The following is a 13,718-nucleotide window of genomic DNA, read 5'->3' as shown; positions in this document are numbered from 1 at the left end:
TTTAGCTATTTCTTAGCAAGAGGCAACCTGCCAGGTACACCATCAGGCCCAAAACGGCCCTAAGCATGGGCTTGTTTAGCTGCCGTCGGCTCCCAGAGGCCAACTATGCGAAGGGAATCCAACCTCACAGGAATTCAGCAAGTTCTCTGGCTCCTGGCATGTGCCACTCACTTTTCAGCTCCCAGCCTGATGGCAAAAATGCAATTCCAGTCCAAGTATGATGGGTACACACTTATATGTGGAGGGACAACTGCAGTATGGTACAAAGGGAATTCGGCCTTGGGACATTTAGTATGGCTGGCCACCGGTTTAACAACATGACAAAGCTACACACTGAGGATAACACAAAATACAGCTTTTTGTTCTTTTTTTTTTTTTTTTTTTTTTTGAAGTAAGGGCAGTGCTGCTGACCGCACAAACTATGCTGTGATCAACACATCACTATGCAAAACAGAGGGAAGTGTTAACCATGAGGACCCGCTGTCTCCTGGATTTTCCCTGGTGGCTCCCAGCCCATGATTCTCTCTTCACGTTTGTCCCAGCAGACTCTGATGCATGGAAGAGGACAACTTGTGCCAGGAAACCTATAAAGATTATTGCCTTCACCACCCATCCCTCTGTCAGATCTTGGAAAGACCACTATTTACAGATTAACAGATGAAGACACACAAGCTCAGGTCTTGTCCCTGCTTAAAAGTCAGAGTGAGTCATGAACTGTTTCACAGACAGTTGTCAGGAATAAGGGAAAAAAAGGGCTTTCTTTCTGTCCCACTAATCCAGAACCTATACCGCAAACCTACAGAAGGTTGGCCATTCACCTCCTTCCTATTGCTCCCCATTTCCACAGAAGGTTTTCAGTCAAACTTCTTCCTAACCCCCTTCCCAGTGCAGCTGCACTAACAACTGTCCTGAGCACGTGAAGGCTCCACGGGTGGAAATGACAGCCCAGAAGGCAGCACTCACAGGACAGCTCGGACCCACAGCCCTAGATGGGCCCAGCTGTTCTCCTGTGCCCTCCTTGCGCTTGCAGTGGCACAGGCACAGCCGTGGACTAGCCCTCCAAGTCGTGACACCTCCATCAGCCAGTTCAGCTCACCGGGCTCTCAGAAGAGCCCAAGCTCAAGTAAAGCAACAAGAGCATTTGGGCACAGCAGGAATGAAGGCTGTGGGCTGGTCCCACCAGCAGAAGCTACGTGTTGGATTGACGCAGCCATTTTCTGAAGTGCTAATCAAGTGGTTTTTTCTCCTGTTGAGGCTGAAATAAGAAACTCCCTGGTCTAATGAGAATTTTCCCTACTTCCAGACATCGTATTGCATGTTTGAATCCTAGACAGCTCATTTTGTCAGAGACAGCATTGGGCCTGGATGGGAATCAGACTTCCTGAACAGACAAATTAATAGCAAACAAACAAAATGAATGAAAAAAGAAAAGCAATTAACTTAAATATATATTGAGATAACGAGCCCTGACCAGTTTCTTCATTGTGCTGTATTTTGCAACCTTCTTCACACTTTACTTCTCCCCTCATCTTCTCAGCTCTAACCACCTATGCTCTTTTGTTACTCCGTTTTTTTTTTATCCTCCTTGAACTAAATTGTATCCCTGTATCTCATGTACTTATTTGAACTTCAAAAGCAGCACGTGGACATACTGTATATGAAGAATAGTTATGCTCAGCTCAGCTTTACAGTCTTTGCTTTTGTTGTTGTTTTCCTACAACCACTTCATTTTTTTTCCACAGGGACACACTGACAGGAATGCCACATTAACTGACAACTCCATGAGAAGAACATTTCAATCAACCATTACAACTAAGAATCAGACCTCTAAAATCCCACAGCCAGATGCTGTTTCATGCCCTTCCAGTAACCCTACAGCACGGTTATCACTGCCACTTCTTATCTTATCGCCATTTCAAACATTGTCTGCTGTGGTCAGACAGAGTCAGACCTAAACAATGATGTTAAATGAAGACTTCCTCCCATGGCAGTCTTGAACTTCTAATGAAACTGATCGCTCCTTCATGAGATAACAAACCACGTTGGGATTTCACAGGCTTAAAAACAAAGTCGAAAGAAAGTCAAAAGGAAGCAAGCTCCCAGAAAATTTCAAAGGTGTTACTGCGTGCATACATCCTTTCTGGGCAACAGGTAAGCATCACGTAACATATACGTATATGCATATATCCACACGCATATAGAAACAAATATGTGTTTTTTTTGTTGTTGTTGTTGTCTGTTTTACTTTTCTTCATTTGTTAATAACAAAAAGAAAGAAGAGTCAAATTTTCCTCCTTCACACTGGGTGATCAGAAAAGAAATTGAAGGCGGCTTTTTGGCTCCTATATTTTAAAAGGCAGCGGAATTGACTGGGAATTTTCCAGAGTAAAGAACTTTGTGTTTGATAATTTTTTTAAAATGCAGATAACACTGCACTAGAAAGTGATGTCAGTTAAAGAAAATTATTTTTGCAACGTTTTTATAACAGTAAAAGGTCTGGTAAATATGGAATGAAACAAAACCCTAAACCAAGGAAAGAGTAAGACTTTTGTATCCGGTTTTTCTCTATGGCTTGCCTGCTGTCAGAGCGTAAGCTTTTTTACCAGCATAATCTGTGTCCTCAATTAGATGGCTTTGTTAACATGATTAACAGTAGAACTATACTAGCATACTTTACTAAAATAGATCTGGCTTCTGTTTAAACTAACTGCCCTGTATGCCATGGGAGCCACAGGTAGGAGCTCTATATGAAGATTAAAGGTTTTCATGGAGATGAGAGCATCCCGCCCATGGTTCCATGGTACAAAACCCATTTGCCACCCACCCCATCCTGCCGACTCAGCTTTAAGTGGGACAATGCTGGCTGCCTGCAGCTCACCCAGGGGCCTCCACAATGGGACATGTCCAGGGTGGCCACCCCACAGCTCCAATCGGGGCATTTCCTCTCAATCCTCGCGGTGCTGCTCGTGCCATCACTGCTTCCCACCCATCTCCATAGGTGTGCTCAGGCCCTTCAGGACATGGAAACCACCTCAGATTACTCTTGTAGCCTTGAACAATGGTGGGAAATTCTTCAGCTCTTGTGTTTGGGAATTATACAGAAGTCTTGTGTGGACTTTTATTTTGGCAATTCACCTACACACCGAACTCCAGGCTACCCAACACAAGGCACACAAGCCACTAACCTCCTAGCTGCGTCTCATCAAGCACTTCAGCACAGAAGCTGCGAAGGCAGCCACGCATGAAGCGCAATGCCGTGGCTAAGCGGTGCGGGCACAGTTTGATAACCTCTCCTTTCTGCAGCAGTGCCAGCCTCAGCCGCTCCCAGGCCCCTCTTGCTGCCTCGGTTCCCGTGCGTTCCCCTCCCTCCAGGGATTATTCCCAGCTCCTGGTTATGTCACACACATGGCACTAACGGGCGAGAGCAGAACAGCACCACAGGCAGAGTAGAGGTGCTCACGCTGGCAGTACCTCCACCGCAGAACAATGGGGGGCAAAAAAGCCCTCATAAAACCATGGCTTCACACATCCACTGCTGTTATGAATTTAACAAGCAACAGCTTGGCCCAGTTCACAAGCCAGTTACGCGGGATGTTACTGGGACTTTATTTTGAGCAGCTTAAAACAGCCCCAGCTGCACCCCGCAGGCAGCAGAGCAGCTTGGTGGTGCCGCAGCACAGATCAGACTGCTGACTGAAGGATGTGCTGAAGTTGCTAGGCGTGGAAAGAAGAGACAAGCAAATGCTTTGCTAGCTTGGCTTCACCATGCAGCTAGTGTCATGTAGCAGGAAGGAGTATTTTGCCCTTTTAATCAATGTAGCTCAGTTTAAAAATATATTCCACATCTTACTGTTTCTGCAAAGATAACGAAGACTTAAACTCAAATCTTAGTTCCAATGAAACCAGTCTCAAAACTTCTGTGCAGAGGTCCCACTTCACAGTTTCAAAATATTTCCCCAGCAATAACAACAAACTAGCCTTTTGAATGCATACAATGAGGTAAGTAGCTTAGTGAAAGCATTACATTAATAAATTCTACCTTATTTATTTTTTTATTTTCATAAATATTTAGGTCAAGTGCTGCACAGCAGCATCACGAAAAGCTTCTTCATTCACTCCCAGAGTCAGGAGCAGCCACTTTCTTACTGAGTGCAGGGAGGAGGATGAGGAAGCAAGTAAAGCTGTCAATACAGAGTTGTCTGTATGCTATCCCTTTGTAAAAATATAAGCACTGTAGAACCTTAGAAGTCCTTTCCAGACATTGTGTCACTACTAACAGCTAATATAAACAGGAGATTTTAAGTCAAATAGTACATTAGCCAAAATAACACCAATAAATAGCAAAATTCCAAGGCTTAGCATGAAAATAAAAAACACTAATGGTGCACAGTGCAGCTTGTTCGTACCATGTGCAGTCTAGAATCATGCATAATGTAACAGTGCAACTGCTAACAGCAGGCTCACAGAAGATAATTTACACTTGTTTTTATGGACATGAGGAACTGATCTTTGAAGTTGTCCCTAATGAGATTCTGCTTGGCCCTAACAGCATCCTGAGAGAATGCACTGTTTTTTCTCCCCTGCATCCGGTGCATATTTATAACGCAGAATACAGACTTATCTAAATTGCACATGTGGACTGGTGTCTCCCCATCCCATCTCAAAGTAAGATTCTCACAGCGAGGGAAATACCTGCTAATACGTCTCACTTCAGCCTCAAGTCTTTTGGTGATTACCCATGCCACTTTTGCTAATTATCAAAAGATACACGGGGGTTAATGAATAAGGTTTTTATTTGCTTTGCACAGTTGAACTCATAACTTAGTTAAGCTGCCAGGTAGGTCGCTGTGAGATCACAGCTGTATCACACATCACAGAAGACATCCAAAGAAACAGTCATAAGGCTCTTTGGAGAAAACAGAAGTGTAGCTGTGTAATGAATCAGAAAACTGTATTTCACGAACACAGGCAGCAGCATGAGGAATACAAAGAGAAAACATCTTTTGGTGTGTCTTATGTAGCCGTTGCTTTAATACTATACCCACCTGTTTTGGAAGGTCCTTTCACTTAGGAGATCTGCAAGCCATTGAACCAACATCATCAAATCTCAACTTGCAACTAAGTGCAGTAGCCACGATGCCTTCTACATCCAGGAAGTATTGTGGTATGACTGCAGCAAAGTGGCAACAGGTTAAAATGCTTAACGTTCCCAGTGTGAGGGAACAAGAGCAGACCGGAACTCTGACGTGCTCTGACAAGTTAAACAAGGACAGCCTAAGTTTTACTCTCTCTTCCATACTTCTCTCAGATACAGCCACCCATACAGCAAGGTTCTGGACCATCACTGTTTCAAGTCAAGGTATTCAAGTAAACTAGAGCCAGTCTTCATTTTGATTAATATACTGAAGTATAAACTCATGCAGTTCAGGAAACTTCTTCATGCTCCATTCATCTGCTCCTGTCTTCAGAAGGGTGCTAAATTCTGACAGCTGGGGATGGTAACTCCAGGTCGCCACCACTGTAGCTAATATATAACATACTTAAGTTATGTCATTGTTAGTGAGTCACTGTTTTGACACCTAGCTCTCTGCCTTTTTCTGCTTGGAAAACACATACATTCTTTGTAAAATCCATACATTCTTGGAAAGTACTGGTCAGCACTGTTCACGCACTACAAATACACAGCATACAGTTTAAGATTAGGTGACTCACGGGACACATATAGCAGGATACCTGATTTTTCATTTAGAGCTTATTGTCTAATCTGACCCTAAACAAGAGAAATTTTATAACTCAACAGCTGTTTGCTGCCTTAAAAAAACAAAACCCACAAAGGACTCTGTTTTAGTTCATATAAAGATGTTCACATAACAAAAACCAGCACTGTAATGGATGTTCTCTGAAGAAACTCTAGTTTGAATGGGCACAGAGACTAATCTCCCCCTCGGTTCCACATCGAGTCCGTACAGGTAAGAGACGAACGACAGTCATTTGCAGGGAACTTATGAGGGAAGCTTCAACAGTAACTACAATAGCTCTGTGTGCATATGTGGAGAAAGAATTTGTTCTCAGTGCACTGACACTTCTCACAAGCACATGAAGCCCAGCAGAAGAAAAATTGTAAAGAATAAAAAAAAGTGCGTCTTTAAAGCCATCAGGTTCTGGGCACAGTACTGAAAGGTTCAGATGACCTCGCCTCAGTATGTTAACGTACAACCTCTTGGTCAGTATTGCGAGATTCCCTTGTGAACAACTACAAGGCATAAGACTAGAAGCTCAAAACCTAAAAAAGCTTTTGTCAGGAAAATAATAAAACACACAAAACTGAAAGACAGACTCTGATACTGATGCTGTAGTAATAATGTGTCATACATTACTTCTATGTTTCATGCTAGGGCAAGATTGCCTTTAAACATATAAGCAGACAGTAAAATCATAGCAAATGAGATACAGCTGCAAGGTGTGCTAAGAACTATACTTTAGGCCAACTTCTTATCTCTGGTTATTCCTGAGTATTTGAGATCAGTTATCTGTTTCTCGTCTTCCATTTATTCTGCTTCCTGCTTACCACCACTGCATTAGTCACCTCCGGTACATTTGTCTGGACAAGTGTCTGGACCCTAAAGAAATTGCATTGCCTCTTTATAACTAGCTATCCGAAAAATCACCATTTCTTGTACCAAATCTCCTACAGACCTCAATTTCATTTGAATCAGAAAAACTTCTGCCAGCTTCCTCACTCAGTGTTTCAGTTTACCCCTTTTAACTCTACGCTGAATAAAATGAGTCATAAAAGGTCTTTCCCGTTCTGTAGAGTGATGTCTTAAAAACCCTCTAAGAGAAGTACTCATTGAAAATAACGACTCGTGCATATCACAGTATTAAATGATAGTATGAACAGACTACCAAGAAAGCCAGGTGATCCAAAGTTAATTTTCAACTTAATATTCCTCTTGCCAATCTAGCCTGAATGCAAGGATTCTTTTCTGGAAAAGATGCCCTGAATTAATGATAACTAAAATGAACAAGCCTGAAAACAAAATGAAATCCTCCTAATAGACCATTTAATTTCCTTGAAACCGATATCAGGATTTCCTTTCTCCTCTGGCTCTGAGAAAACGAAGACTTACATACACTTTAAAAATACCCTATTTTCTTGAAGGCGTAAAATTTATGCTAATAGACAACTAACAACAAATGATGAAAACTCTAAGAGCTAAAGGTCTTCATTTTGTTGCCAAGATGATGTATCAGGTTCTGAGACAAACAGTTTGTGTGATCCTTCCATTAACATAGTGGCACTCACAAAGCTGTAATGCAAAGCAGCCTAGCAAAACACCACGTCAAGGGTCACAGTGAAAAAAAACAAAACAAAAACCAGCATGTGTACCACCCCTAGAGGATTATCATCATCATTTTAATTCTCAGAGGGTGTCTGAAACTTGTATTGCAATACTTTATCTGTATAGCCTCATTATACTGCAACATTTCTAGCAGAAAAACCGTCTAAGAACTTTGTACGAACAATTAAAATGCCATCTAAAAGATCCAAGAATGCAATATGAGCCGTAATTCTCCCTCTGTAACCCAAAGAGCATGTCCTAAGCGGGAACATTTTTACTTTCAAGGTATAGAATAATAATAACAGAACAAAATTAGTTGTTCCTATAAACATGCCTTCCTTTCAAAGCTGTGAGCATTGTTTAACAAGATGATGGGAAAATCAAATTGATGTCAAGAGAAATATAATAAAAATGAAAAAAATACATAAACAACTTCCAAGTAATTGCAGAGATTATACCTGAGTTCTTTATAAAATGTTTGTAATTTTGTGTTTATTTAGTTTTAATTTTTTCTTTCCTTTCCACCAGGAGGGAAAAGTAAATGCCTGGCTGACTTAAAATTTACAAAACAAACAAGTCATAAAGGCAAAATTTCCTCTCTCTTTAATATATCTTAATTATCACAATCTTATATGTACACACTATTAACAACCAGAGGAATGTAATTCCTCGAAGAATCATATCTTAAAATTGAGGGCGCCACTTAGTCTGGCAGCTAAGAAACTGGTACTGTCCCCCTGGAAGCAATAAGAGCGTCGCTAATCCCTGCATTTAAAAAGTATAGGACTGGGCTCCAGTTTACTTAACACGCTGGACCGCATGAAATTACAATTCTGAACAATTCTCATTTTCCCAAAAACTACTTCACCATTCAAAGGAGAGAAAGAGAACCCTTTGGTAATTCTAACCAAAAGTGAATGTGCTTACAGAAACAAAGAAACCTAGAGTAATTAAAAAGTAATGACTTTTTTCTTTGTGCTCCCTATATAAAAATCAGCATGAGGGAAGATATACTGGACCAGCACCTTTTCCTTCCCATAAAATGATACAATAGCTAAACATTTAGGAGTAATGTGCTGACCCTGATGCTCCCAGTCACTACACTCAATTCCTTATACCAGAGAAATTGTAAACGTGGTAAATAGCAAGTTTCCTGGCTTACAGATACATCAGATAAAGTCCCTCTATCATACTCCTTTCTCCTTCCCTCCCCCATCCCCTCTCCATCTGCTGCCCTCCTGGGAAGGGAGTGCTACACTTAATGGCTGTCTGCTTTTAAGTCTAATGTGCTGGATAGAAGTTAATACCCAGTACAGTAAGTGGGTACTCTGCTGTGAGCAAGCCTCGAGTCCTATTTTTTCTTGCCAACATCTACTGGAATCTTTGCAGCCCTATGTCAAGCAGCACGCAAGGAAGATGGGGTCTTGGAATATGAAGTCTGCAACTTGTGACATAAATAAATCTTACAAGATACCATAGCACAATCGTTTAAATAATCTTTTTGTAAAAACAAGAGAGTTGTGATTTTCTTACCTGTGTCTCCCGTCAACATAATGTGTATGTAGAAAACGTGCCCACTATAAAAACAGGGGCATTTCCCTGCCAATGGGGATTACGCTTCTAGCAAACTACCTATCTGTTGATATCCTGAACTACAAGACAAGAAATGGGCCGGATCCCTTTGAGTTATGAAGAGGGTGACCAGATTCTGGGATTAGGGGTTGACTTGGTGTTTATCCATCCTCTCTACCATTTCCTCCTCGGCACCAGCAGAAAGCTTCAGCAGCAGCATACAACACCAATGCTCATCCACCAGCGTTTACATTTTGGCCAACCTTCATGCTGCAAAGCATGCAGGACACAGACAGCTGATGTGGTGGGAGGAATCTCCGGGTGCATGGAGGATAAGACCAAGCTTTATGGTCAACCTTTCAAGAGAGAAATAAAAGGTACAACTCAAGGTACCTAGCATCTACTGTTCAAAATCCAGACTTGCAGTTTTCTGCTCTTACCACTTGGTACTGCTCCTGGCATGTTACCAGTACTGTGCATGTTACTGGGTACAAGATTATCATATACTGACTTTTTGTTTGAATGAGACGTCAAAATAAAAATCATTAAATGAAGTCTAGTCACATTTATTACATGATAGAACTGTTTTGACTGCAGTGTTTTAAACACATACACATTTAAGCCCCAGACGCCTCACTCTATAATTAAAAACAACCAAACTCAGTATCACAAAAACTTGCCCTCTGCAATAAACAAGACCTAAAAATTGCAATCTTAACAGCCCATATTAAAACTGAGAGTAAATAGGCATGACCTGAATCTCCAAATCCCATAAAAAAAATGAAAAAGCTCTTTGTATCTTCTGAAATACCTTCTATGAAACACGTGAAGGTACATATGCAGACAAACTTACCTCCTTCCTCTATTTGGCACTGCTCTGCACGTACACATCACAGAAAAAAATAAGAAAGCCAGTAGGAGGCCTTCTGCAAGCAGAAACAGTCATGTTGAAGTCCATGAAACTACAACTGTAGATGCCAAGCATGATTCAAACCACTGGGAACAACAAGCCAATGCTTCCAGAACCAAAACTGACAACTCACTGGAATCGTTTCTAGGGACCTGGAAAAACATGGTGTGAAATAAAAGCTAGTGATTTTTCCATACCAGACTGACATTCAGCTTTTTCAGCTAGCACTCATCGCTTGTGACAACACAGGTAACCCCTACACCAAACTTTACTATTTCTTCAAATAAATAGTTCACTGTAAGAGATGCACGTTTTAAAGAAATCTCCCTGCCTCACTGAATTTCAACTGTGCTGAAGTGTGTCTACTTTCTCAAGTTATGCCGAGGCATTTTACAGAGTTCTAAACCAAAACTAATCAAATGCTCCGTTTTGGAAGGAAACATGCTGACCCCTTTGTTCCTAAATTTTTCTATACATACCCATGCTTTGCAATTGACTCTACTACTAGAGCCACTTATGGCAGCTCGAGATCAGAAATGGAAACTCCAAAATATCTATGCAACATTCAGTACAAAGTTCATGTTCATCACCATTATTTGAAATAGTCCCATATCAAACATAAGCAAATAAGCTGCATATAGTCACTTAACATATAACATAAACCTCTAAATCTGCACTGTTTGCAGGGCTTTCCTTTTGTTTATTTGTCTAGCCAGATAGTCAAACAAGGATTTGTAAAATAAACCAACAAGATGTGTCACGTCACAGGTAGCTGTGGCACTTCCCCTGGGCTTCGAATAGCCACCTGTCACTGGGAACAAGCTCCCTCATCCCCTCTGGCAGGCAGGTCTGTCCTTGTTCTGCCACTAAGTGAAATGAAAACCATGAGCCCAAAACAAAGATGGGTGTACCAGGGCAAGGCCTGAAAATTTTGTGAAGTATTGACTCCCTGACTGGAAAGAAATCTATGCTCTAGAAGTTTTTTCACCAACCAGATCACACCCTCACCTTCCAGGTGTTAATCTACAACCTGCTGCCTTCACATTGCCCTACTGCCCTAACTTTTTTAAATAAAGTGACATGCTGCCAGTGACAGTACAACGTTGTGATTATGAGGTATATAATCACAACATTGTCAACCTACCTCACAGCGAAGTGCTCCCTCAGTGAGCAGTTCCCCTCAGGCACAGGATCCTGTGGTAGGGACCGTTGCTGCAAAAAGCATTCTTGGTCAGATCCCACCACAAACTTCCCCGAAGATAAGAACTAATTGTGTACTGTACATAACCATGAAGCCCAGAGTCCACTGTCACTCATTATGACTGAACACTAGAGAAACGACATGGGAAAGACTATATGGTCTGATTCTACATCACAATGAAAATTTCCATTTGTAGTGCTCAGCTACTGAAACGAGGCCTTACAAATAATGGACTTGTCACTGAAGGCTTCTTTGCACAATTAATACAGCATGAAAGAACGTTAACGTACGTGTGCATAAAAACCAAACCACTTTCTTTCTCCCTCTCAGTGTTTACCACAGGGGCTAGACTGACCCTACAATGTGCTGTTCTAGGACCATGATTTTGTCAATGAGGAAGTCGAAGGAACGTTCACCTGCTCCTATCCTTGCTCCCAGCTGCCAAGCAGCCACGCTCATGGCCCTCTCACCTCCGCCAGCTGCACGTGCACCCCTGCCCATGAGGCTGCAGCACCAGAGGTCACTGAAAGCAGGAGGGGGGCAGCAGGCTCAGCGCTGGGGTCTGCGTGCCTGGGGACTTCACCCCTCCCAGTCCACGAAGTCACCAATGGGCCACGTTTTCCTATTCTGACCACCACGGCAACTGCACACACAGCTCACACGGGGACCAACCGGTACACCAGCTGACTGTGGTAGGTGTGGAGACCACTCCGGCGGCCTGCTCCAACCAGCACCGGCAGTCAGCAGTTTTATCATCCATTTAAACCAGATCTGGCCTCCATCTTAGGACAACATAATTCAGGAATATAGTAACCGATAGAGAGCTGGTGACGAAACATTATTTTAAACCTGTCCTGCATTTATTAAAATAATATTGGCACTTTTAGAGCATCAGTCTTCCAGGGATGTCAAAATATTTTTAAAGGTAGGTCGGTATGGGTCCTTTCTACAGTGACAAAAATAAAGGTCAGAAACTTAATCAATTCTTCAAGAGAGATTAGCATGATATGACTGAACTGTATAAACACGGTATAAGGGGGCTAAATTTGAGCTTTAATTACGAAACTGCAAGCCATATATCACCTCTGCACAATGTTCACTTTCAGCGTGCTCCACTCAAGCATCTCAAAAGGCTTTAAATATAATTAAAGTGTACCCTCATGAAAAAAAGTTTTTCATTTTGCATCTGAAATTTAAATTGAGAATATATCTTATGCTTAGATTTTGCAAAATACATCATTTAAAATCATTAAGATCAATAGAAATATTTCATTATTTAAGCCCACAGAGACACAGACACATGCACACGCTCCAGTAAAACATTTTCTTAATGACAATTAAAATTAGCATCTTTGCAACTCAGCTTCCATTGTTCTAGAAAATGCAATCAGTTAATGGTCCTCTTCTTGAGTGGGGACTATTTATTTTGGGACAGCTGTAAGGATTCTCACCTACAGCTGTCCTCCCCTCCTTTCTGCTGGAATCCCCACTGGCACAGGGAGAGCTCAGCTGCTTCAGAGGCAGCTGCTGAATGGCTGCTGCTGTCTGCTTCGTGGGCTAAGAAAAACAGGTTTGTTTTACTTAATGCACCACGTTGCGAACTGCTGCGTTTCAGCATCCACCCTGCCATGGAGGGACCAGCGAGGGATAAGAGACTCAAACTGCACCAAGGTAAGCTAACTGCGAGCCAAAGGCCCCGTAAAAATCACTGTGAGACAGAAGTAAGGCTCAAGTTTTAACAACACTTGTTCACTGTACTCCTGTTTTCAGTATTAGAGCTTAAATATAATTTGTTTGGGGCATTAAAGTGTTTACAACTTTTTTGGAAAAGCAGTGAAAAGCAACTACGATGCTCAGAAGCTACATATGCTTTTGTAAGAAATGTTATTTTAAAGGCAGAGCAACAGTTGGCACCAAAGCTGTGATTCCCTCGTCACCTCAATATCATCTGAAATAACGAGCCCAGCCACACAAGGTAATAAATAGATAGCTTAGACTGAATATCTGTATTTTCTCAACTAATATTATTACATGGACAGACTCCACTATTCTGTAAACATCAAACGAGTCCATACTCTACTAGTGTTGGTCTTTCCCCACCACCCTGAATATCACACACCTTATATGAAGCAAAAATTAAGAACATTACCAACAGAACGCACGAATTTTCTACTAATCTCACTGGGAGTTTATAAAAACCCATTAAATGCAGGATGGTTTCCCCAAGAGAAAGAAATATGCAAGATACTACTTGTCAAGGTGAGTAGTCCAGTAAGATCTTTGAGTTTTAACTGTTTAAGGCTTTGCCACAGATGAAAGTTTTTTCTTCTGTGACTACACAGCTACATTTTTATATTACTATTATTATTATATACTCACGTTTACATACTTCCACACATTTATGTACTTTATTCAACTATATATAAAGTTCTACTAATATAAAATTCTATGTTTATACTCTATTTTAAAACAAGAATATTCACATAGGGAATTGCTCTAGTACAGAAAAGGCAATAAAATTATATAGTTACAGATTGTTCAATGCATCTCCGCTTGTGAATAAACTCATTTAGAAGACTTTATCTTGCACTGAAATCTCTTTCTTTCTTACTCCCCTAGTACTGAACTTAAACCGTCCCAGAGTACAGATGTATACTCAGAGAATCCTAAAAACAAACTACTGAGCCGTTCT

The 13,718-nt window shown here is 41.4% G+C and overlaps 1 protein-coding gene across 9 annotated transcripts in view; it reads right to left on the bottom strand.

The window, feature by feature from the left end:
* The window catches only part of MPPED2 (metallophosphoesterase domain containing 2), a 193,259-nt gene that overhangs the window by 82,612 nt on the left and 96,929 nt on the right, over positions 1-13,718 (bottom strand). For 2 of the 9 annotated variants that reach the window (XM_035550159.2, XM_035550161.2), the window contains exons 2-3: positions 10,970-11,037; positions 9,769-9,977 (exon numbers count right to left, since the gene is read on the bottom strand). The exons of 6 other annotated variants lie outside the window; for them this stretch is intronic. In XM_035550159.2, coding sequence (XP_035406052.1) covers positions 9,769-9,806 — 38 coding nt within the window. In that variant the 5' untranslated portion in view covers positions 9,807-9,977; positions 10,970-11,037. The remainder of the gene's footprint in view (positions 1-9,768; positions 9,978-10,969; positions 11,038-13,718) is intronic. One more of the 9 variants, XM_035550160.2, reaches the window with a different exon arrangement.

Source organism: Cygnus atratus, chromosome 5, assembly GCF_013377495.2.
Source record: "Cygnus atratus isolate AKBS03 ecotype Queensland, Australia chromosome 5, CAtr_DNAZoo_HiC_assembly, whole genome shotgun sequence".
Classification (NCBI taxonomy): Eukaryota; Metazoa; Chordata; class Aves; order Anseriformes; family Anatidae; genus Cygnus; species Cygnus atratus.
Note: the sequence above shows the minus strand (reverse complement) of the source record. Positions and strands in the feature narration are given on the sequence as shown.